Consider the following 25,147-nt stretch of genomic DNA (forward strand, 5'->3'; position numbering starts at 1 on the left):
TGCAGCTGTAGCTCAAAGCGATAGTGTGCCAGCCTTGAGCAAGAGCTCAAGAGATAGCTCCCAGGCCCTGAGTTCAAGCCCCACAAAGGGAAAGAGAAATGAAGACTAACTTGCACGATTAGTTCTGTGTGGCTAGAAAACCAGAACTTCACTACTTGCGGGTGAATCAAGATAAAAATGGATTGTCTTGGGACCAGTTGGTCTCCCTGAAAGGGCTTGTCCTTTTAATAAGACAAATGAGTACACAGGAAAAATAAACATCTACAAACACTTTTAGTTATCAGTGAATAAAAATCACTGTATACTGTTGCTGGGAATATAAACTCGTACAGCCACTCTGGAAGTCAGTATGGGACCTCCAGTGAGCTTTATGATCTTGCCATACCACTATTGAGCATACAGCCAAAGGAGCATAAGTCAATATACAAGAAAGATAACCTGCATATTCGTATTTATTACCATGTTCACAATAACCAAATGAGTCAGCCAAGGTGCCCAACAGCAGGTGAATGGATACAGATGATGTGGTACAAATACACACCTTAGAAGGTTACACAGCCATAAAGAAAAATGAAGTCATGTCATTTGCAGGAAAATAGATGGAACTGGAGTACATCATGTTGAGTAAGATAAACCAAACAAAAAATTACATATAAAACATTTTGGTTTATATACCAAAGCTAAATGTAAACTATATTAATGGACATACACACATATATACTTAATATACATGAGTTTATATCCATGCACATGCATAAACATGGAACATGTTTCTATGGAACACCTCAGAGGGGGAGAGATAAATGGGGGGAACTGGCTTACAGTGGCTCACACCCATATTCCTAGCTGCTCAGGAGACAGATCCTCAGACCTCAGTTCAAAGCCAATTAACCACCCAAAACTTGAAGTAGAGGTATGGATCAGATGGTCAAGTGCCAGCCTTGAGCACAAAAGATAGATGAAGGTCTGGGAATATGGCTTAGCGGTAGAGTGCTTGCCTAGCATGCATGAAGCCCTGGGTTTGGTTCCTCAGCACCACAGAAACAGAAAAGGTTGGATGTGGTGCTGTGGCTCAAGTGGCAGAGTGCTAGCCTTGGGCAAAAAGAAGCCAGGGACAGTGCTCAGGCCCTGAGTTCAAGCCCCAGGACTGGCAAAAAACAACAACACCAAGCACAAGTATTTTTACTAATTGTACCAGTGGTGGCATGTCTGAGGACTTTGATGTGGGACAAAACAAAACTCATGATGATGCAAAACCATTTAATGTAAACCAACTGAACAACTCATGGGGGGAGGGGAGGGGGGAATGGGGGAGGAGGTAACAAACAGTACAAGAAATGTATCCAAGGGCTGGGGATATGGCTTAGTGGCAAGAGTGCTTGCCTCGTATACATGAGGCCCTGGGTTCAATTCCTCAGCACCACATATACAGAAAATGGCCAGAAGTGGCGCTGTGGCTCAAGTGGCAGAGTGCTAGCCTTGAGCAAAAAGAAGCCAGGGACAGTGCTCAGGCCCTGAGTCCAAGCCCCAGGACTGGCCAAAAAAAAAAAGAAATGTATCCAAGGCCTAACGTATGAAACTGTAACCTCTCTGTACATCACTTTGACAATAAGAAAAAAAAAAAGTTTTAAGGACTCAAAAAACCCCAAAAAACTCATGATGAGGCCTTGAGATTCAGTGTAGAGGAAAAGGAGATTGAAATGCTAACACAGAAGAGATTTAGCCGAAGCCCTGTGTGGATATTAACTCAGAGTATTCAATGACTGACAGAGATCCCTCATCTGTCTGCAGTGTGTGGCTTAGTACTTTAGGAAAACAATTTATTTTTGTAAACTACTAAGTATGGAGAAACTAAGTGTGGCATTTATTTTGCCTTTCTTATATGAATATAGGCTACGAGCTAGCTTGAGCAAATTAAGTTTCCCTTTATTGAAGAAACGAATGGAGACCAACAGGACGGGAGCATCGCGATCTTTCAGCCCCTAATGGGTTCAAATCATGTAAGCATTTATCATCATCAGTTACTGACAACACAGAAATAGAATTTATGTATTTCTTGGGCAACAAAAAGCTGTGACGCAGTCATTAAAATGTGTGTTGCACACTAACTTGAATCTGACTAAGCAACAGATCCAGTCACCGATTTGCGTGAAACAGAGAATAGAGAAACGTACTCAGCTACCCCACAACAGTGAAGTGAGCGCAGCTCTGCACTGGGGAGCACGACTTCCCAAGAACAGCATGCAAGCAGAGAAAGTGGGGTAAGACGTGTTCTAAATGTCACATAAATAGTTGAGAAGTGATTACCATAACCACCAAGATAGTGGAATTCTTAGCAATTAATGCAGGTAGTTGGCAGCACTTGAAGGATGTGGGGAATGGCAGGCAAGATCTTTTTTTTACGGCAGTAAGGAAGGTGATTTATAATTAAGTCAACTGTGGGTTTGGGGGTGCGGGGGGGTGTTCTGTGTATGCGCCAGTCCTATGGCTTAAACTCAAGGCCTGGATGCTGTCCCTAAGCTGTTTTGCGCAAGGCTAGTGCTCTACCACTTTGAGCCACAGCTCCACTTGTGGTTTCTGTGTAGAGTCTCGTGGTATTTCCTGCTGGGGCTGGCTTCCAACTGTGATCCTTAGATCTCAGCCTCCTGAGTAGCAAGGATGACAGGTGTGAGCCGCCAGCATGGGACTATGCTTTATGCTGTTCTCTGTATTTGTGTTATGTTTAAACAAGAAGAAGGACCTGCCTGGGCACTGGACGTAGGCCTGCGATGGTCCAGGGAGCGCCTGCGTGGTTTATTTTTGTATGCCTCGAGCCTTAGCAGCACCTAACCGGAGCGGACATGGAATGAACGCGTTGCTGAGTGATTCCATGACCTTTGCCTCCAGCCCACTCAGGCGGGTGGCACTGCTGCCTCTTCTGCTTCAGCACCTAACCAGTGTCCACCCTGCGGGGTGGAGGGGGCCCGGAGCCCGCAGCCAGAAGGCTGTCCCTCTGCCCTGCCTAAGGAAACAAACTTTCACTGCGGCCGGCCTCAGACTCCCATCTTCCTCCGTGACCTCGGCCTCCCCAGCAGCTGGGGTCACGATACGTTCTGCCCCATCGCTCCCATCTTATTTCGGAGGCGAGGTCTCGCAGCCGTTTGCCTAGGTCAGCCCGGAACTGTGCTCCTGCTATTTCGGCCTCCCGAGGAGCTGGGACTATACGGATGCACCATCCCACCTGGCTGCAATGTCTGTCTGATCTTCCAGTTCCCCGGGGCGGGCTGGCGCCCGGCTCTGGCCGCACTTCTTCTTCAGTCTGCTCTTCGGTTGCTCTTGCTGCCACCGCCTGTTAACATTTGGAACGCTCCCCTGCGCTTCCCTGGGCGGTCGGCACGGTTGTACGGGGAGAGCCCTCCCGTCTGTCTTTGCGTCTGTCTTTGCGGAGGGCCGTTCCCGCGGTTGAGGGAAGAGGGGGCCCCCTGGGTGGCGTGGTCTTGCCGGCTCACCGTGTTCATTACTTCTTCCTGACCCCCTTCTCTCTGGTTGGGTTTGGGATCCTCAGTCCTTACCCCGGCTCACCCCACACACCTCCCCAGCCCGAGCTCCAGCAGTGGCCTCTGGCGGTGGACACAGGCCTCCCTGTGACCAGTTCACCTTCCCTTTGAACACTCAAATCCGCCACACCTGAGCCTCCTGCCATAGCCTTCTGGCTCTTCCACACCTCCTGCCTCGGTCTCCCGAGTCCTGGGGTTCACAGCTGTGCAGCCACCAGGCCCGGTTTTGGTTGTTGTTGTTGTTGTTGTTTTAACACCATAGTAAAAATAAACTCTCATTAAGCCACGAGAGTAGGATCCTTGCTAAGAGGCAGCAGCGCCCATCGCCCTGGGGCCCGACTCAGACCCCCCCCCCCCAGCAGCGCCCATCGCCCTGGGGCCCGACTCAGACCCCCCCCCCCCAGCAGCGCCCATCGCCCTGGGGCCCGACTCAGACCCCCCCCCCCCCCAGCAGCACCCATCGCCCTGGGGCCCGACTCAGACCCCCCCCCCAGCAGCGCCCATCGCCCTGGGGCCCGACTCAGACCCCCCCCCCCCAGCAGCGCCCATCGCCCTGGGGCCCGACTCAGAGGCAGCAGCCAGCACAGATGTTACAAAGTGTTTCTTTATTTGAATGTCATTCCACCTGCACTGAAGCTCAAATCCAGCAGCAGCAGAAAAGGGTCAGGACCAAAATAAAGGTTACCAAATTGAACAATGAACAGCAAGGACACGTTCAGACAGAACTTACCAATGGGAACAGACGACACCAACTACCCTAACGTCACAGCACAGGCCCGCGGAGGTCTGTCGGTCAGAGCCCTGGGGAAGGACGGGACCCCCCCCCCCCAAAGCTAGCCCTGAGCCCGGCAGCGGCCCACCTTTTCCAAAGGGCAGGCTTCCCTTCCCCCGTCCCCCGGGGCTGCTCCGGCACCTCAGAAGGCCGGGGGGACTCCCACAAGCTGCCATCTCGACTTCTCCAGGGCTGAAAAGGGTGCTGGGCCTCCCGGTGACCTCATCCCTCAGGCCCCCAAAGAGGACTTCCCACACCCCAAGGCCCAGACTACCGCAGTGAGCAGCCCACGGGCCCCTCTAGGTCATGGCTGCTCTCCGCAACCAGGGGCAGAGAAGAGGGCAGCCAGGCCTGCAGCGTCAAGACCTAAATCCCCAAGGCCCTGGCTGGCACCCGAGGGCTCTCTGGGATCACAAAGAGCTATGTCTTCCCCGCCTGTCTCCCCAAGGGGCTAAAGCCAGGTCGCCTGCCCGGATGAGGATGAAGGCAGCCCCCCCCTCGCCCCGAGCTTGGGCTGGGCCAGGCCTCCTCTGTTCCCCAGCATCGCCTCAGGGACTGAGCTGCGGGCTGGTCCCCGCTCCTTCCACCTCCGACCTCCGACCTCCGACCTCCGTCCCTTCCCCATGCTGTCCCGGGGCTCCCCCAGACGGCAGCCCACCCAACCCTGCTTTCCTAACCCTCCACTCCCGGGGTGTGCCTCCAGGCCCCCGGCTGGGTGGGTGGCTCCCGGACTCGCCCCCCCGCCCCCGGGGTGAGGGCTAACCTCTGCACCGCAGCAGATGGGCCCGTCCCCCCTCTCGCTCCAGAGCAGTCCTGTGGCGGGCGGGCTCCTCTCTCCAGCCCCCTTCCCGAGCACACGGCCTCTCCCCTCCTCCTTCGCCCTCTGCCTCCCGGTACCCTCGGCCCCCACATCTTCCTCGTCTCCCCCCAGCTCTCCGCTGGCTCCCCCGTTCCTGGGGCCCCGCCCTCCCCCTCCAGCACAGGGCTTTTCCTGACTCCTGCCCCCCCACTCCTCCCCACCCCCACCTCTGTCCGGCCACCTCCCCCAGGCGGGGGAGTGGGGGCGGCTTCTGTGCTGTGGCTTCAGGTGGAGACAGGTGAGGGGGGCTCAGAGCTTCACCCCAAGGAGCGAGCGGAAGAGGCGGGGTCAGGGCGCCCCCCGGGACCCAGTGCCTGCTTCCAGTTAGGGTGCAGACAGGGCAGCAGGCGGGGGTGGGGAGGAGGCTGGCGGAGGCCGGGTCTGGGCTGACACGAGGGCCTGGCGGGCGGGCGGCAGGCGGGACCGGCCATCGGAGGGAATGAGCTGCCGCCCCTTGCCTGGGCGCCGACGGGGCCTGTCCAGGCCCGAGGGGGGCTCGCAAGGCTAGACGGCTCTGCCACCCAATCCACCCGTGCCCCTCACTCGCTCCCGTCCAGGGAGGAGGGAGAAACTCCCCAGGGGGAGAGGAGGCAACACACACACACACACACACATATGCACGCGCACACACACTTGCACACATACACACACACACACACACACACACGCCTCAGCTCCAAGCACTGCTCATTAGGCTGCAGACCTGGGCACATGGTGAGGTGACAGGTAGACAGGGCGGGGGGGAGGGGGAGAGGGGGTGACAAGGTGGGGACAGAGTAACAAGGCCTGGGGGCGGGGACAGGGGGTACCCTGTTCAGAGGTGACCTGCAAGTTCAAGTTATGCAGAAAAGTATCAAAGAGGCAAGACAGTCTCTGCCACAGGCAGAGGCCCAGGTGCAGGAAGCAGGAGAGGGGGGGAAAGGGGGAGGCAGCCCCCCCCCAGCAAGGCCCCTCTCCCCAACCCCCAACAGGACCAAGAAGTCTGTGCTGTACAAAACGGGCCGGGCAAGGGCGCCGTCACCGGCGAACGCGCCCGCCGCGCCCGCTCCGCCGCCCCGCCGCCTCCGTCCTCCATCTCTGGGGCGCCCGGGGCCCCGGTCCACAGCTGGCAGGAAGAGCCTGGGCTTGCTCCCTCAGCCCAGCTCTGATTCCTTTGGAAAGGTCCAGAAGAGGCTGGAGCCGGGGCGGAAGAGGCTGAGGGGGCTGGTGGCGCCTGGAGTTCTGTGGCAGGTGGGCGGCCCCGTCGGCAGCAAAACAAAAGAAACAACAACAAAAACCAGTAGGAAAGAGTCTGGCCCACCCAGGGCCGTGTCTTGAAGAAGTTTCCGTGAGAGACGGGGCTGGGGGAGGCAAGGACGCAGCGGGCCATGGCCCCTCATCTGCAGGTGGCTCCAGCCGGTCTAGAGAGGACAAGGGGGGCCCAAGGGACTGGGGCGGGGGGTCGTAGGGGGAGAAACCTGGTTCCCCCTTAGGTCAAATTGAGGCAGGGCTGGCTCAGGCCTCCCAGGGTCTGGGGCCTTTCTCCCACCCCCACCCCCCCAGGCTGCAGACGGGCCCTGTGTTCTCGTGAAAGGCTGCGGGTCCTCGCCGGCCTTCCACGCGTGGTCAGCCGGAGATCAGGGTCTTCCCTCAGACCTGAGTGTAGGGGTGAGAGGGCAGCAGACAGGAAACACTGAGGTCAGGCCAATTCCTGGGCTGCGATCCTGGCCTTAGGGTCCCTGGGAGTGAGTGACAGGGCAGGGCAGGACTCCCCATCCAGAGACGTCGCCGCCTGGTCGCAGCACAGAGCTTACTGTAGTGCCCACAAAATCTAAGGGAGAGAGAGAGAGAGAGAGAGAGAGAGAACTGGAGAATCAGAGGCAGCCAGGGCAGCGGGGAGACGTGGGCGACGAGAGGCTGGGGGGTCGGCCCTGGGCATGCCAGGCACCCTCCTCCAGTAGACCTGAACCCAGAGCCCCAGATTTCCACCTCCAAGGTAGCGAGGATTACAGACATTGCCCTGCAGGGACACAGAACAGCCCCGGTGTTGCACTTCTGGAAGCTACCACCAGAGGGCAGACCCTGACCTCACACCAGGACCATAGAAAACAAGTTTGAGGGGCTGGGAATATGGCCTAGTGGTAGAGTGTTTGCCTCCTATACATGAAGCCCTGGATTTGATTCCTCAGCACCACATATACAGAAAATGCCAGAAGTGGCGCTGTGGCTCAAGTGGCAGAGTGCTAGCCTTGAGCAAAAAAGAAGCCAGGTGGGCTGGGGATATGGCCTAGTGGCAAGAGTGCTTGTCTCGTATACATGAGGCTCCGGGTTCAATTCCCCAGCACCACATATATAGAAAATGGCCAGAAGTGGCGCTGTGGCTCAAGTGGCAGAGTGCTAGCCTTGAGCAAAAAGAAGCCAGGGACAGTGCTCAGGCCCTGAGTCCAGTCCCCAGGACTGGCCAAAAAACAAAACAAAACAAAAAAAAAGAAGCCAGGGACAGTGCTCAGGCCTTGAGTCCAAGGCTCAGGACTTGAAGAAAAAAAAAAAAAAAAGATAACAAGTTTGAGGGGCTCTTCTCAGAAGGAATCTCTACAGACAAGTTAGCAGGCCAGCATCTAAGAAGGGTCCTAAAGAGGGGACTCAAAATCTTTAGCCTCACTGGGCTGAGACAGCTAGTCAGGACATTTGGTGCTGCGTTCAAATGCTGACTCTACCAGTTAGGTAAGCTTGGGCAAGTTACTGGGCTTCCCTGACCCTGGGCTTTCATTCTCATTTCTGAAGTAGTGTCTGTGAGAGAACCACATTTCATGAAGTGCAGGAAACTGAAACACAAGGCTAAGTTGTGTTGAAGCTCAGTCTGCCAGCTGGGCGCCGGTGGCTCACACCTGCAATCTTAGCTACTCAGGAGGCTGAGATCGGAGGACCATGGTTTGAAGCCAGTCAGGGCAGGAAAGTCCATGAGACTCTTAGCTCCAATTAACCACCAAAAAGCCGGAAGCGAGCTATGGCTCCAATGGTAGAGCAGCAGCCTTGAGAAAAACAAAAAACAGCTAAGAGACAGCAGCAGGCCCTGAATTCAAGCCCCCAGGACCAGCACACATGCACAAAAAAGTCGCCTGCTTCCAAATTAGGTAATACCGTGCATGTATTATCTCATCTAATCCTCATGACCATTATTCCCGTGATGGGTGAGGATGGAATCCAAAGGATTAGCAACATTAATGTAAAAAAAAGAAAAAGCTAAACAGATCCTGCGCGTACTCTTAGCTCAAGGAAGATGTGACTTTGAAAGTCTTGGCTCCCATTCTCAGGAAAGAAGGCACACCCAGACAACCAGGGCCACAACTGGAAGGGCTCCTGGCTCCAGGAGGGCTGGGTCCGTGGGTGAGAACTCCCCTTCAGGAAGCTCAGTTGGTACTGTTTTTAGCCTGTAATTCTTCTTCTGGAGACCCCAAGAAAACCCTGAGGGTGTTGTTTTGTGGTGTGTGTGTGTGTGTGTGTGTGTGTGTGTGACAGAGAGAGAGAGAGAGTAGAAGGAAAATGTTAGCAGCAGTGTCAGGAACAGTAAAGACGCAGGAGAAGAGATAAACTCATCCCTCCATCTTGGACGAGAATGTGCGCATGCGTGCAGGGAAGGGCCTGTTAACAGCCGTGAGCCCTGTCGCTCTGAACTCCTGCTTACACTGGGTCTTGTTTTTGTCTTGAGACAAGGTCTCATGATGGGGGTTCAGGCTGGTTTCAAATCCAAGATCCTCCTGCCTCAGCCTCCCAACTGCTGGGATTACACATGGGTGTCACCACACCTGGCCTTAAATTGTTTATTGTGTTTTACTGCTACTCCCTCTAATGTAAACGCTGGTGACATTGCATGCTGAACTAAACACCTGGGATTGGGATCGTGCAAGAACTATAGCTCTCAGCTGGCCGTGGTGGTGCTCGCCTATGAGCCCAGCACTTGGGAGGCGGAAGTCTTTCATCCAAAGCCAGCCTGAGCTGCTTAGCAAAACCCATTCCCTTACCCTTTGCATTTCTTATTATTCCTGTGTTCCTTTTTGTTGTTGTTGTTTTGCCAGTCCTGGGCCTTGAACTCAGGGCCTGAGCACTGTCCCTGGCTTCTTTTTGCTCAAGGCTAGCACTTTGCCACTTGAGCCACAGCGCCACTTCTGGCTTTTTTCTATATACGTGGTGCTGGGGAATCGAACCCGGGGCTTCATGTATACAAGGCGAGCGCTCTTTGCCACTAGGCCATATCCCCAGCCCTGTGTTCTTAAAATCGAGTACCATGTGTAGACATTACACTGCTCAGGCTTGCTTGGCTTTGCGCTTAATAGAGATGATGGATGATATGGTCTGTGTGGCTGAAGTGGCAGAGAGCCTGAAGGTTAAACCCCACTACAAAAGAAAGAAAGAAAGAAAGCTGCCAAGTTTATTCCAGGGGAGTGCGGCTTGAATGCTGGGGCCCGGGTGCTGGGCGGCAGGAAGGGGCTGGGAGAGATTCCCGTCGCTGTGACTGGGCGAGCGCAACTCCACGCTCTTCTCTCAGTGCTATTTCCCAGGCTCGTGCGCCCGTTTGCCCGGCCGGGGAAATGAGTGGTGTGACCCCACCACCATCAGCCTGCCCACAGGGCCCCCCACACTGCTGTTCGATGTCCTAGCCCGCCCCACCCCCATTCCTGGACACGGCTCAGGGCTGTCATTTCTCTAATTTGGGGACCGTTCTCCAGTCATTTCCACAGAGCCCCCACAGGCTGCAAGCTGTCGGGTGTCTGCATCCCCTGGGGCCTGACACCACCGCCCCCCCCCCAAGCAGGCTCCTCGGCCCTCGGGCGCCCCCCCCAGCCACCCCCCCAACTCGCCTTTGTTCTCCGGCTTGAGCTCCTCCTGCAGCAGGTCCGTTTGCCGGTTGCCCAGCACGAAGGCGAGGAAGGAGAGGATGAGCGCGTTGAGGATGCCGATGATGGCCAGGATGTACGCCCAGCGCACCGAACAGTCCCCCAGGGAGTACTTCCCCGTCTTGGCCCCACACATGTCCCGGATGGTCTCGGCGTCCCAGCCGTCGGGGAAGATCATGCAGCCCAGAACAAGGCACAGAGCTGGGCACAGCAGCGGGGCCACCGCCGCAGGCGGGAAGGAAGAGAAGGGAAGGTTACTCCCCAGGCCTGGGGCGCCCTGCCGACCTCCAGCAGCGCGGGGCCCCCTGGGTGTGTGGGGAGGTGCTGCCCGGCCCCCAGGCCCAGTGCCAGCTCCCCACAGTGCCGGGGCCTGGCCTGTGTTCCAGTGCGGCTCCTCTCCCTCCTCCCCCCTCCCAGTGCCTGCCTCTGCTCCCGTGGGGCTCCCCGCCCCCTCAGGATGGAGGAGTCAACAGGGGCAGAGCCCTACGGGAAGGTGGGCCGGGCCAGCTAGACTCTAGAGTGGGAGCGTGGAGAAGCAAGTACCGAGTCCCCCCCCCACCCCAAGCCCCCAGGCTGCAGGTGCGAATCGAAACGGCAGGCGCCAGTGGGTATTTAAATTCCTCTCAGGCCTGGAGAAGTCAGTCCTGGGGCCTTGGGCATTGTAAGAAAAGAGGAGCCTGCAGAAAAGTCTAGACCATCCGTGCCCCCCACATACCCCTGAAGACCCTCCAGAACCCAGATGGAGAGGGCATAAGGGTCAAAGGCCGACGGCGGGGAGGGGAGGGCATCAAGCAGACCCTGCCCCCTCCTGGGGCATCCCCGGGACCTTGCTGAAGGGCTCCAAGCCTCCAGGGGGTGGGGGCTTGGGGAAGAGGCTGGGCAGGGGACACACTGCCCCTCCCTCCCCTCCCCCGCTTCCCCTCCTGGGGGTCCGAGTGGCTGGGCCAGCTGCAATTTGTCTTCACTCCCGCCTGGAGCATTCCTGTCTCCATGGAAACCACGCCTGCACCCCAGCGCTCCCCACCTTGCGGCTCCGTCACTGCAGGCAGCCTTCCCTGCAATCCCAGCACTGGGCTCTCCGCGAGCCTGGCGCCCATCTTCCCTTCCCCACTCCCTGGGGCCCTCCCCTCCCGTCTACCCCCCCACCCCCAGGTCTCTCCTGTCCTCCCTCCCCTCCCGTCTCCCCCCCCCAGGTCTCTCCTGTCCTCCCTCCCCTCCCGTCTCCCCCCCCCCCCAGGTCTCTCCTGTCCTCCCTCCCCTCCCGTCTCCCCCCCCCCCAGGTCTCTCCTGTCCTTCCTTTCTCCTCTGCCGCTGCAGCCCACTCAGCTTCCACCCTCCCTTTCCTCTCTCAGCGCTTAGCATTCATTTTGCAGGCCTCTTCTCCAGGGCTTTTTTTCCCCTCAATCTCCACGTCCCCCCCCCCACCCCTCTTCCCTCTCCTCTCCCCTCTTCTGAGGTCCTTTCTGTGGCCCGCGTGGTGCGGTTTTGCGGGTGCGCTGGGGCCCGGGCTGGGGAGGAGCGAAGCACCGCGGACACACAGACACCGTGGCCGCGCGAGTCCCCGAGAGCCCCGGGGATCCCACAGGGACGTGGGAGCGGAACGAGGCGGCGGACACGGCCGGGACCCTGCTCTGCCTCCTGGGCTCCGCAGGGGCTCAGAGGGCGGCAATGGAGCCCTCGAGGCCGCTGCGGGAGCGGAGGACACCCAAAAGTCAAACAAGCGCAGAGAAGCCCCCCCCCCCCCCCGCCCGCGCCGTTCCTTGGTCAGGAGGAGAAGAGGCCACCGGGAGAAGGGCTGCTTCCCACCTGCTGCGCGGGGCGCCCACTCCGGAGCCCCACTCCCAGGCTTTAGGGGAATTCGCAGTTGGCTGAGGAGCAGGGGCCACGGAGGCACACCCACCCACCAGGGCGGCCATGTGTCTCAGCCCCCGTGGGAGGGGCTGCGAGGGGGGCCACCCCGGATATTCTGGGATGGGAAGCACCCTGGCAGACCTCTGCTCACCAGCACAACATGGCCAGACACTGACAGGGCTCCCCGAGGTGTCACTACCCCCGGCTGAGAACCCCGGGGAGTAGGGGCGCCTGGGGAGGGGGCTTCTCCACCCCAGATCTTCCCATTCCACTGACCGCCCCTGCACCGGTGACCCGCATGCGGTACAGCAAAATCCGGATGAATTCTTTCAGCACGGGGCCGACTAGCCAGGCACATACTGGGTTCCACCCCCGGCACCGCATTGGCAGTAGGAAAACTATGGGATAAAGTTGTTTAAATAGTCTTGAGCCGAGTGCCCATGGCTGACACCTGTCATCCTAGCTACTTGGGAGACTGAAATCTGAGGATCACAGTTCAAAGCCAGCCCAGGCAGGAAAGTCCGGGAGACTCTTATCTCCAATGAGCCACCAGAAAACTGGAAGTGGCGCTGTGGCTCAGGTGGTGGAGCGCTAGCCTTGAGCTGAAGAGCTCAGGGACAACGCCCGGGCCCAGAGTTCAAGCCCCACCACCGACAAGAACAGCAGCAGCACCGAAGCTGAGCATCGTCACACATGCCCCAGCACTAGACAGGTGGAAACGAGAGGATCAAGAGTTTGAGGCCAGCAGGGAGGGAAGTCGGGAGGGGGAAAACTGGGAGAGAATGAGGGATGGGGTGACAATGTTCAATGTACTCACTACCTGGCCCATTTAGCTGTCACCCCTCTGCTCATCACCTTTACAATAATTTATTTCTTAAAGTGTGAGGCCAGCGTGGACTACACAGCAAACAAAAACAGTACCGAGAACTAACAGCCAGCAACGGACATTACTCATCGCATTGCTTCCTATTTTGAAAATCCACAAGATTGAGCCATGTCATTCACAGGTGAGGACCCTGAGCCTCAGGGAAATTTATTCCTATCTTACCCAGTATCACACAGATAGCAAGCGCTTAGTTCATATTTAGGAGCGCTGTTCTTAAAGTACCTTTCTAGCAAGTGTGGGGCTCTGAATTCAAACCCCATTTGGGGGGGGGGAAAAAAGCAAATTTAAATCACTTCCAAAGGAAAGGAAAGAAGGGTCGAGTGCCTTAAATAGTCAGACACCCCAAAGGAAATGACAATGAAATGAAAACAACGTTCTTAGACTCTAGCTAAAGATCCCTCCACCCTCCCAGGGCCGGGAGCCTGAGGGCGATCTGAAAGGTGCCCGAGGGTGGGAGGAATTGAGATTCCTTAGCACCAAGCTGACACTTTTCCCTGAAGTGATGAAGAACGTGGGAAGGAAGCCAGGTGCTCGGCAGGGCGGGGCGGAGGCCTCCCTGCCTGGGTTCTTCTACCTTTGGGAGAGGCCTCCACAGAGGCGAAGCCCGTTGGGCTCTCCAGGCCTCGGGTCCTCTCCCCGGAACAGCCGGCTCTGCCTGTCCCTTCCCTCAAGCAGGGGGGAGAATCCCATGAGAGATGAGGCGCAGGGCGGGAATTCCACCCGGCGAGCGTGGGGCGTGACGGTGGCACTCGGCCTCTTCTCAGCTTCTCCTCTAGTGACCCCCCCCCCAACCCGCATGTGCACTCAGAGGAGGGGGCGCAGGCCCTGCCGGCACCAGTGTCTACAACAGAAGCCTGAGCGGCATCTAGCATGGGGCAATTCCGTAAGCCACGATGGCGTACAGTACCCACGCTAAGGAACAGTATCGAGCCGTTATCATGAACCGGGTCCAAGTGAATATGGTGTCAGGGAACATCTAAGCTATTTCAGGAACTAAAAAGAACATCATCAGTGTACAAAATAATGGACTATGAACCCATCTTCTTTTTCTTTCTTGTGGTGCTAAGGGATTGAACCCAGGCTACTATGCTGGCTAGATCCTGCGTCTTTAACTCACAGCCTGGGCGCTGCTCCTGAGCCTCCCCGCCTCCCCCGCCCCCCCCCCAGACTACTTCTTTACCACTTAAGCCATAGCTTCACTTCTGGCTTCTTGGTGATTCATTGAAGATAAGCATCTCCCAGACTTTCTTACCCAGGCTGGCTTCAAATGGTGATCCTTAGATCTCACCCTCCTGAGCAGTTAGGATTAAGGTGTGAGCCACCAGCTCTTGACTCCAAGTTTTCTTTTCCTTCTTTCTTTCCCTCCTTCCTTCCTTCCTCCCTTCCTTCCTCCCTCCCTCCCTTCCTTCCTTCCTTCCTTCCACCCTTACCTTCCTTTTTTGTTTTTTTGTGCCCATCCTGGGACTTGAACTCAGGGCCTGGGCACTGTCCCTGAATTTTTTGCTCAAGACCAGCACTCTACTACTTGAGTCACAGCTCCATTTCTGACTTTTTAGTGGTTACTTGGAGTCTCAGACTTTCCTGCCCAGGCTGGTTTCAAATTGCCATCCTCAGATCTCAGCCTCTTAGGTAGCTAGGATAAGCCATGGCTCCCAGCCCTTCCTTCCTTCTTTCCTTGAACAAAGGATCTCACACACGGTGAACAAATGTTCAGCCACTTGAGCTGCACCCTCTACGCTTTTGTTTACATTTTGTTTTTTGTTTGTTTTATGTGTGTTTTATTTTGCTTTTTGCTTTTTGTTTTATTTTTTTTTTTGGTGCTGGACCTTGAGCTTGAACTCAGGCTTGGGTGCTATCCCCTAAGCTGCTCTTCTGCTCAAGGCTAGTGCTCTACCGCTTGAGCCACAGCTCCATTTCCACTTTTTTGGTGGTTAATTGGAGATAAGGGTTTCAGGAACTTTCTTGCCCGGGGTTGCCTTTGAACCATGATCCTCAGATCTCAGCCTCCTGAGTACCTAGGATTACAGGCGTGAGTCACCCGCGCCCGGCCTTTATGTTGTTTTTGAAACAGGGTCTCATTGACTTTGCCTGGGCTAACCAACCTTAAACTCAAGATCCTCTACCCCTGCTTCAAAGTAACAAGCACTACAGGTGTGACTACCATGCCTGGCTCCAAAACCCAACTTTCAGAACCCTCCATAAACCAAACCTAATGAGTTTTCAGGCTCACCCCACTTGATCCCACTTCTCAGCCTTTCTTTCCTCTTCACACAGACCGTCAAAATTTGGAGCCAAAAATATTTGATTCAGCCCATATAACTAAAAACTGAATCCAGGACCTTATTAATGCTAGGCAAGAGTCTAACATTGAGCTACATCCTCCTTCCTGTGATCCTAGCTACTCAGGAGGCTGAGATCTGAGGATCACGGTTCAAAGCCAGCTTGGGCAGAAAGGTTCCCATGCGACTCTTATCTCCAATTAACCACAAGTTGCACTGTGGCTCAAAGTGGTAGAGTGCTAGCCTTCAGAAAAAGAGTTCAGGGACAGTGCCCAGGATTTGAGTTCAAGCCCCGCAACTGACAAAACAAAAAGTAAAAGAATTTAAGGCCCGGTGTCTGGCATATATGCCTGCAATTCTCGCTATGAAGGAAACGGCAATGAAAGGATGGAAGTCTGAATCAGTCCCTGAACAAAAGCTAAAAACCTTACCTGAAAAATAACTAAAGCAAAAATGACTTAAGATGTAGTTCAAGTCTAAATTCAAACCCCAGTACCAGAGGAAGAGGGATGGCTCAAGCGATAGAGCGTTTGCCCACTAGGCACAGAGCTCTGAGTTCAATTCCTGGAACTGAAAGAAAAATCCATAGAAAAAGTCCAAAGACAACTTAAGTCAGATGCTGGTGGTTTGTCCTTGTAACCCTTGTAACCTTGTAACTTAGAAGGTTTAAATCCAGAGGACTATGGTTCAAAGCCAACCTGGGCAGAAAAGTTTACCAGCAAAAGGCTAAGCTAGAAACATGGCTCAAGTTGTAAAGCATCAGCAAAGCAAGCAAGCCAAGTGAATTACAGACCCTGAATTCAAACTCCAGCACTTCCAATTTTTTTTAAAAAACTGGGAAATAATATGTATAACTCCTATCACAAAGGGCTCACTTTCTTAATATATAGAGATCTTAACGTCAAAAAGGAAAAATTATAATTGACTTGTTAACAATATTCTTGAAATGACAGCTCTATAGAAAAATCTATATAAAAGCTGCTCAACCTCATTCATAAGAAGGAAAGTTAAATAAATACTATAGGACTGAGAGCTGAGGCTTCACCCACTAGATTTGGGGGGGAAAAATAAAGTATTTGATAACACAGTTGGCAAGGATGTGGAGAAAGGGGAACTATCACACTAGCTGGAGAGAAAGTAACTTTTATCATCTCTGTGGGGGGCACTGTTTGCAGATCTGTCACATCATCTGTCAATTATACCATTTCATCCAGCAACTCCTCCATGAGACTTTGTTCTATCCTATACTTGTATATGTGCCAAATTATATGTTATTCAACAAATCCTTATAGCAACATATTATAAATAAATTTTTTATTTTTCACTTTTTGAAGTTTATTTTATTGTAAAGGTGATGTACAGAGGGGTTACAGTTACATTGAATCAATATTAACTAAGCTGTATGCATTAATATAAAAGCTTTTAAATCTGTTAAGAAAGAGGCATTTTTTAATGTTCTAAAACAGAACAATCTCCAAGATGTATTATTGAATAAAAGAACAAGTCACAGAAACAAGTGTTTATGATATTATCTTTTATGGTAGCTTTGATATTGGGTCTCAATTGGATGTGGGCAGAATTTAATAGCTCACTTTCTTTACTTTTTTTTTTTTTTTGCCAGTCCTGGGCCTCGAACTCAGGGCCTGAGCACTGTCCCTGGCTTCTTTTTGCTCAAGGCTAGCACTCTGCCACTTGAGCCACAGCGCCACTTCTGGCCGTTTTCTATATATGTGGTGCTGAGAAATCGAACCTAGGGCTTCATGTATACGAAGTAAGCACTCTTGCCACTAGGCCACGTTCCAAGCCAATAGCTCACTTTTCTATGTGTATGATGGTCCCGGGGCCTGAACTCTGGGCCTCATACTATCACTTAACTTTTAAGTTTGAACACTTACTCTACCACTTGAGCCACAACACCACGTCTGGCTTTTTCTGTGTTTGTGGTACTGAGGAATCGAACCCAAAGCTTCAAGCATGCTAGACAAACACTCTACCACTAAGCCATATTCCCAGCCCTCTCACTTAAGTTTTAGGCCCAAGGTTAGTGCTGTACCGCTTGAGCAGCACCTCTACTTCTGGCTTTTGGCGGATTAATTGGAGATAAGAGTCTCTCAGATTTATCTGCTCTAGCTGGCTTCAAACCAGGACCCTCAGCTCTCAGGCTGCTGAGCAGCTAGGATCACAGGCCTGACCACGTTATCAAGTGCCCAGTTTAGTGATGCATTTCTGATAACAGTGTGGCAAAAGTGGTGGTGAGCGGTGTCTGTGGGCCTGTGACAGCCTGTCCACAAAACGAAGTGGAAGGACTCACACTCCCAGATGTAAAAACTACCTGCAATGTAGCAATAACCAGGGAAGTCTGGCACTGCCTGCCACAAATCTGTCTCACTGCCACAGAGCGGAGCTCAGAACTGGATCCAGGTGAGTCCAGTCAAGTGATTTTTTTTTTTTTTTTTTTTTTGGCCAGTCCTGGGCCTTGGACTCAGGGCCTGAGCACTGTCCCTGGCTTCTTCCCGCTCAAGGCTAGCACTCTGCCACTTGAGCCACAGCGCCGCTTCTGGCCATTTTCTATATATGTGGTGCTGAGGAGTCGAACCTAGGGCCTCATGTATATGAGGCAGGCACTCTTGCCACTAGGCTATATCCCCAGCCCCAGTCAAGTGATTTTTGACAAGGATAAACCATGATGTTTTCAATAGAGGGTAACTGGAGTCAGGCATGATGATCATGCCTGTAAATCCCAGTATTGGATTGCTGAGGAAGGAGGATCAAAAGTTCAAGGCTAGCCTGGGCTACACTGCAAGATCCTGTCTCCAAGAAGCCAAAAGTAAAAACAAAAAACCAAGTGGTGCTTAGCCAAGTGGGTAGCCACATGCAGAACAATAGCACATACCATAGTCAAAAATTAACTCAAGAGGCTGGAAGTGCCCCCTGGTGGTAGAGCACGTGTCTAGCATGTGCTCCTTCCCTCCAAAATAATCAACTCCAAATGGACCCAAGACTTAGCTAAATACAGGACCCCAAACTACAAAAGCCTTAGAAGAAAACAGAGAAGTAAATCATAGTGCTTTTGGATTTGGCAGTGTATTCATAGGCCACTCCAGCTATAGGCCACAAGGAAAAAAAATAGGTAAATTGGACTTTGCATAAAGTTAAAACTTGTACTTCAAGGATACTATCAAGAAAAGTAAAGGACTTCATTGGATATAACGGTATTGTTTGCAATCCTATAGTTGACAGGCCAGAATATATATTTTTTTAAATACTTACAATTTAATAATAAGACAATCACAATGGACTCTCCCCCACATTTACAATTAATGTATGATCATTTTAAAAACCAACAATTATTTGCCACGCATCAAGTCTAAAGTCCTTCTTGTGTCTTAGAAAGTCTCATGACCCAGCTCCTACATAACCACCAGTCCTCACTTCTGCCCTTCCTGGACTAGTGACTTAGCATCCCCCAAATCCAGGGTACCCCCACTTCCATGCCTTTTACCTTATCATGGCCTTGACCTGGTTTGCATTTCTCTTTTTCTGCTCATCCTCTAAGAGTCAGCTCAAACGTCGCTGCTCTTTGTGGAAGACTTCCCTGGCTGTCCTTAGCTGTGTGAGAAGTTCACTTCACACCCCAGAACACCCCGTGTGTGATTCAGTCATCTCGTGTGTCATACAGTGAGGATCTGGCTTGCTTCCCCACCCTCTCGTTAGACTGAGCACACACAGACTTAAGATCCCCCAAGGCTAGCACAGGAGACCTTCTGTAAAGGGTCACCACAAGAATTGAGATTGGGAGGATTGTGATTTGAGGCCAGTCATAGGCAGAAAAGTCTGCAAGATTCCATCTCAACAGAAAAAGCCGGTCATGGTGGTACATTTTAGCTACAGTGAGAAGCCCCAAATAGGCAGACAGCAATCCAAGAACATCAGGAGGTGAGACTCAAAAATATTAATCAAGCTGGGGGGAGTGGGTCAAATGGAAGAGCACCTGCCCAGAACTCAGGACACCCTGAGCTCAGGAAGCCCTGAGTTCAAATTCCAGTACACAAACAACAATAACACCTTCAAGCCAGACACCAGTGGCTCATGCAGTAATCCTAGCTACACAGGAGGCTGAGATCTGAGGATTGTAGTTGAACCAGCCCAGGCAGACAAATCTGAGAAACTCACAACCAGTTAATCAGTAGCAAAAAGCAGAAACTAGTTAGTAGAATACCAGGTATAAACAAAAAAACAAACACACACACACACACACACACACAACCAAAAGCCAAGTGAGATCTTGAGGCCCCGAGTTCAAGGCCCAGTACCAGCACAAGACAAAAACAATAATCAGCACAAAAAAAGGGACTAGAGATGTGGCTCGGCAGTAGTAGAGCACCCTCTAGCCCAAAGTTGGACTTGAGCTTCAGTCTCTGCTCCTGTCAAGAACCTCTTCTGGGTAAACCTCACCCAGCCTGCCAGTAACAGTTGGAACTGGAGCTTTCAGCTCTCACTTGTCATCTGTGTGTTTACTTCCGGGGCTTTTCTTCAGAGATGCACTTGGACTTTCACTGAGTTTCAGCTCCATGTGTGACCTTGAGCAAGTCGTGTGAACAGACGAAGGTTAGAGGACACGATGAATGTAAAGACATCAAGAAGCCGGTACACTGCACACACTCAACGAGGGAAGGGGCATCGGGATAAGCCCTCAGATGCGCAGCCCTCGTTCCGGTCATCTCTCCCGGCCTCTCTTCAACATCCTGCGCGGTCCTCACCATCCATCCTCCTAACACAGCCAAGGTCTTGGGCTTGGAGTTACAGGAGTGGGCTACAATCGCGGCTCCACCACTGACTACCTCTGTGACCTTGCACAAATGATGCTCTCCTCCTCAAGACTCAGGGTTCTGGTCTGTATCATAAGAATAACGTTATTGGGGCCACACAAGATCATGATGAGGATTGAGCCATATGATATATGGATTACATGCTCAGAAGGTTAACCATTTTTTTTCTTGTGGAGTAGAAACAGAGTAGCTGTTCAAAACCGGGCCTCCTTGACGTGGCCCCAGACATCCATGGCTCCCCCTGAATCTCCTCTCCTGGCTCTGTATGGATGCCACACTCAAGGCAGACATGGCTTCCCCTCCCCACCCATGATGCCCCTCTCCATTCAGAACGCTCTCCCTGCCCGCGCAGCCTCCCACCTGCCACAGCCAAGCTACCTCGGTGCCTCTGGATGTTCACAACACTAACAACCCAGCATGCATCACGGCTCAGCCTTGGGGGGGAGGGAGGGGGGTTCCACCTGCAGGCGGCTCTCCCACGGTTCCCCTCTAACAGTCATCACGCATGATCTGCTCTGCAGGAGTTGACCTTTATCCATGCTGAATTCACGTGCTGTTCCAGAGACGGGCACATGGCACAGGCAATAAAGTTCTCATGATTCATTAAGATGTGGACACTTGGCAAAAGCTGGGTCAGTAAGAATCAGCCCTAGAACTTTTCTTGGAATCATACTTTTTCCACAGCTGAAGTGATATAAATTCAGGGCTGCCAGTGCCCTGATGTGTCACCTTCAAGAGGGAAGTAGACTGAAAATGAGCCAATAAAGAGGAACCAAGAAATATATAGCAAGCGAGTGTCTGTGGCTCATGCCTGTAATCCCAGCTACTCAGGAGACATATCTGATGGTCATAGATGGAAGCCAGTCTGCACAGACAAATCTGAGAGGCTCTTAGCTCCAACCAGCCAGTAAAAAGCCTGAAGCAGAGCTGTGGCTCAAATGGTAGAGTGCCAACCTTGAGCAAAAAAAGCTGAATGAGAATGAAAGGGCCTGACTGAGTTCTAGCTCCAGTACTGGGACATACCCCCCCCCACACACACACACGAAGAAAAGAAAAGGTTTGAGGCATGGCTCAGGTGGTAGAGCACCAATCAATGAGTACAAGTGTCGGATATAAAGTTTGAGTCCCAGTCTCAGACAAAAAAAAAAAAAAAAAGAAAAGGAAAGAGCCATATTCTTCATAGTATTATTGGGTCCAACCATGCCTGACTTGCAAATTATATGAGCCAAGAAACCCAGTGCTCTTTATTTTAATATATTCAGGTAGTGTGAGTTGAGTTTCTGTCACTCATCTCTTCAAGACTGCTGACAAACATAGTGACCCAACTGGACAGCAAGCCTTGTCAGACTGCACTTCATCCATGCCAGCCTCTCAGCGATGCTGTCTTGGGTAGCTCAGTACTGTAGCACCTAACACAGGGATGACCCAAGAGCACGTAAGAAATAAAGACATATAAATACCTCCCAGCGGTCCAATGTTGACAGAACCAAAGTTCCCAAGAACAAAACCCTATGACAGGCACTTGGCCTTCTATATGACACAAACAAATCCCTCCGCTGCTCTGCAGTCCCTCTAGACATGACAGGCCGCTCACTTTCCGAACGGAACTATCGAGGGTCCCCACAGGGCTGAAAGAGATATTTTGAGTCAAGTAATCTAACCACTCTGGCATTCCCAGAGGAGGAAACAGACTTAAACAAACAACAACAACAAAAAAAGGTCTTATTGAGCCCTGTGCTGAGAGACAAAGATAGAATCAGGCAAGAACTTCCCACCTATGACAGGCAGTCCAGACCTCTGGCCTCTGGCCTTCCACTCTCCCAGAGAGCTCAAATATCCTCGAGTAAAATGCACTAAACTGGGCTGGGGATATGGCCTAGTGGCAAGAGTGCCTGCCTCGGATACACGAGGCCCTAGGTTCGATTCCCCAGCACCACATATACGGAAAACGGCCAGAAGCGGCGCTGTGGCTCAAGTGGTGGAGTGCTGGCCTTGAGCGGGAAGAAGCCAGGGACAGAGCTCAGGCCCTGAGTCCAAGGCCCAGGACTGGCGCCAAAAAAAAAAAAAAAAAAAAATGCACTAAACTTCTCAAGCCTGCCAACTTCCCCCCGAGCCCCAGGGGAGAGGCAGGAACACCAGGGAGATGGCTTCCCTGAGTCAGGGGTCACGAAGCCCAGCATTAGACCTGATGGCAGTGTGACTGGAGAAGCTCATACTCCTCTGTCTAAGACATAGGAAGGTAAGTGGAGGTGAAGGAATCATCGCTAGGACCCCTGAATTTTGCTGATCATGTGGAGGCTACCAGACAGTTAATCAAATCCCAAGATTAAACAACCCCACAGGGATTACAGAGAATTTAAAGGCCAAGAGATCAGGATCTCATCTGCAGACACCAAATTACAGTTGATGAACTGGGGGGAGGGGTCCAGCTAAGCCTATACTCTTTCCAGTTTGCCTTGGGGAGAAAGAAAAACAAAAAACAATGGGAACACACAATATCATTTCTCTGGGTACAACTGAAAACCATGGAGTCATAGCTCATACCCCCCAGATCTCCTTCTGTGCACTCTACAAAGAGTCTACAAGACCCACATCTAAGTTGAGTGGGGTGAGATGGATTTGAAACAGGACATTAGAATGTTCACATCTGGAGGTACCTTTCCTTCCTTATAGTAACTCTTTTAGAATTTTGGAGCGCTCTTCCAATGGGGCAGTGGGTCTCCCCTGCATTTGTAAAGGCCCCTCTTGGGGAGGCAGACCAGCCCTGTGGCCTTGTCCGCACACCTTGGCTGTCATCCCAAGTGCCATTCCCAATTTGATCACTCATCGTGTTCTCAACATGTGACCCTGAGCAACAGCAAGCCATTTCCAAAAATCACATTCCTCCTTTAAAAGATGGAGGCTTCCCATCAACAGAGATGCTCAAATTCCCTGCAGCGCTCTGAGTAGTGGAATCGCCAGGAAGTGATACCACACCTCCTCCGGGAGTCTCTTTGGGAGGGTTAAACACTTGTTGAGTATTCTGAGGTGCTTAGCATGAAAAGAAAAACATCTCAGATGCACGTATCAGATTTTCTCTTCTCCTTCTCATCCCCGGAGGGCTCCCCTTTTTCTTGGCCTCCACCCGTCTTTCGCCCCGCTGGCCTCCCTCTCCCCGTGTCTGCAATTAGGCAAGTGCCCAGGATGCTGCGTCTTCAAAATCAAGAATTCTTCAATCGAAAAATGGGCGGGGGCAGGGGACTCTAATGGATCCTGGAAAACTGTCTCAGCATTTCTCATTCCCCAAAGGTCCTTCTCTGAATCTGAGGAAAAGATGACTAAGTCTGAGACAAACATTCTGGAAGATCTAAGTGACTCCTTCCCATTGGGCATGGCCTGAGGCCCTGGGAAGGGTGGAGACCTCCACCTCCTAGGCCCCCTCGGCCAGGTGCTGCCAAGCCATGCACTGGGTGGACACCAATAGCTTCCTCCACCCTTGCTGCAAGACTCAGTACAGATGCATTCCTCGGTCCTGTTGTTGAGATCCAGCCTGATGTTTTACAGATGAGGGACCCAAGCTTCAAGAAAGTAAAGTGAACACCCAAGTTGCGTATGTTAGAGGTCCAAGTCATTCCGTGTGTGTGTGTGAGAGAGTGTGTTTCAGTATAACAGGAATTGATTACACTTAATTAAGCTCATCGATTACATTCAGAACAACATCTCCACAAAGATGGCTAACCGAGACCCTCCATGAGACTCCCAGAACGCTCACCCAACAACGAATGCACAGGGACCTACATGTCCAGGTCCCAGGCTACACACACACACACACACACACTCAAGGTGTCTCTCTGTCATTGAGTCTCAACCACAGCTCCCCAAAGCGCTGCCCCGGGCTGGCCAAGGAGTAGGACCCCACAGAGGAGAAGCCTCTTCCTCCGACTCCGAGGATTCTCCCCGTCTCCAGCGCCTTTTCCTGGGGGGCTGCGAGCGCGCCCCTTCCCTACCTGCCAGGAGCTGCATCCAGGCGCAGATCTTGTAGACCGTGGCGGTGTTGCAGAAGAAGAAAAGCGCGAAGCAGGTGATGCAGCCGAGGATCAGGACCATGGACAGCAGCACGAAGAAGGCGGCCGCCTTGAAGGCGCCGGACGGGATGGTGCTGAAGTCGGTGAAGGAGCCCCGGCAGGTGAGCTCGCGGCCCGCCAGCCCGGTGCCCACGCAGTAGTGGAAGAGGCCGAAGTAGCCGGGCTTGGGGGTGCTCACGCTGTCACCCACCCAGTAGGGCTGGATGAAGACCACCACGTTGATGATGGCGAAGCAGATGGTGAAGATGGCCCACAGCACGCCGATGGCCCGCGAGTTCCGCATGTAGTGCTCGTGGTAGAGCTTGGAGGCCTCCTGCGAGGGCAGCATGGTGCCCGGGGGCGGGGCGGGCGGCTGGCAGCGGGGGGGCCGCCGGCCCGGGACCCGCCGACCGCCGGGACCACCGAGACCGACCTGGGGCCGCCGGGAGCTGGGGACGGACGCACGCGAGAAGCCGCCCTGAGTCCCGGCACCGGCGAGGGCGGGGCCTGGGGCGGAGCTGGGGGCCGGGGGGCTGGCGCGGGGGCGCCCCGAGGGGGGCCCGGGGGACCGGCCACGACCTCCGGGGGGTGGGTGGGGGTGGGGGCGGGGGGGACGACTAGGCAAGGGCCGGGAGGAAGTTGGGGGTCAGGGGTGAGGCTGTGGGGGGCTGGAGAGTGCTCGCGGGAGTTGGAAGGGGGCTGGCGGCGGCCGGGGCGCGGGGCGCGGGGCCCGGGTGGAGGCCGGGGGCGGGGGCGCGGGGTCGGGTTCGGAGGGGGCGGCCGCGAGGCCGGGGGCCGGGCGGGGGCGCGCGCACCCCGGGCACGGCGGCCGAGTTAGGGGCTGAGGTGGCCGGGTCCGGACCCGGGGAGGGGCGCGGGCGCCCCGCACGCCCGGGGCTGGGTGCCGGCTGGGTGGGGAGGGGGCTTCGTGGGCGCCGGGGATACGCGGGGAGCAGCGGGGCGCGGCCGGGGGCCTCGGGCCGCGGTGGGCAGAGGCGGGCGCCCCGGGGCGCCGGGAGCGGCCGGGGCCGGGTGGGGGTGTCCGCCCTGCGCCCAGGCCGGATGCGCGCGGAGGCTGCGTCCGGATGGGGAGCGGCGCGGGGAGACCCACCTGGGCCCGGTCCGGAGCGGCAGGTCCGGGGCAGGCACGGCCTAGGCGCCGGGGCTCGGCGCGCGGAGCGGCGGCGGCTGCCTGGGCCCGGGCGGCGGCGGCGGCGG

At 54.0% G+C, this 25,147-nt stretch overlaps 1 protein-coding gene across 2 annotated transcripts; it reads right to left on the reverse strand.

Moving 5' to 3' along the window:
* Positions 1-6,623: 6,623 nt before the first annotated feature.
* Lhfpl4 (LHFPL tetraspan subfamily member 4) lies at positions 6,624-24,287 on the reverse strand. 2 transcript variants are annotated; one of them, XM_048356269.1, is made up of 4 exons: positions 23,873-24,287; positions 10,006-10,242; positions 6,961-6,977; positions 6,624-6,802 (listed from the first exon to the last, which is right to left on the reverse strand). In XM_048356269.1, the coding sequence occupies exons 1-4, from the start codon at positions 24,276-24,278 to the stop codon at positions 6,797-6,799; spliced, it is 666 nt and encodes a 221-aa protein (XP_048212226.1). In that variant the 5' UTR covers positions 24,279-24,287; the 3' UTR covers positions 6,624-6,796. The 2 variants fall into 2 exon arrangements, with proteins under 2 accessions (XP_048212226.1, XP_048212225.1); XM_048356268.1 differs by having other exon boundaries at positions 6,624-6,977.
* Between the last annotated feature and the right edge of the window lie 860 nt (positions 24,288-25,147).

The sequence above is a fragment of the Perognathus longimembris genome, chromosome 10 (assembly GCF_023159225.1).
Source record: "Perognathus longimembris pacificus isolate PPM17 chromosome 10, ASM2315922v1, whole genome shotgun sequence".
NCBI lineage: Eukaryota > Metazoa > Chordata > Mammalia > Rodentia > Heteromyidae > Perognathus > Perognathus longimembris.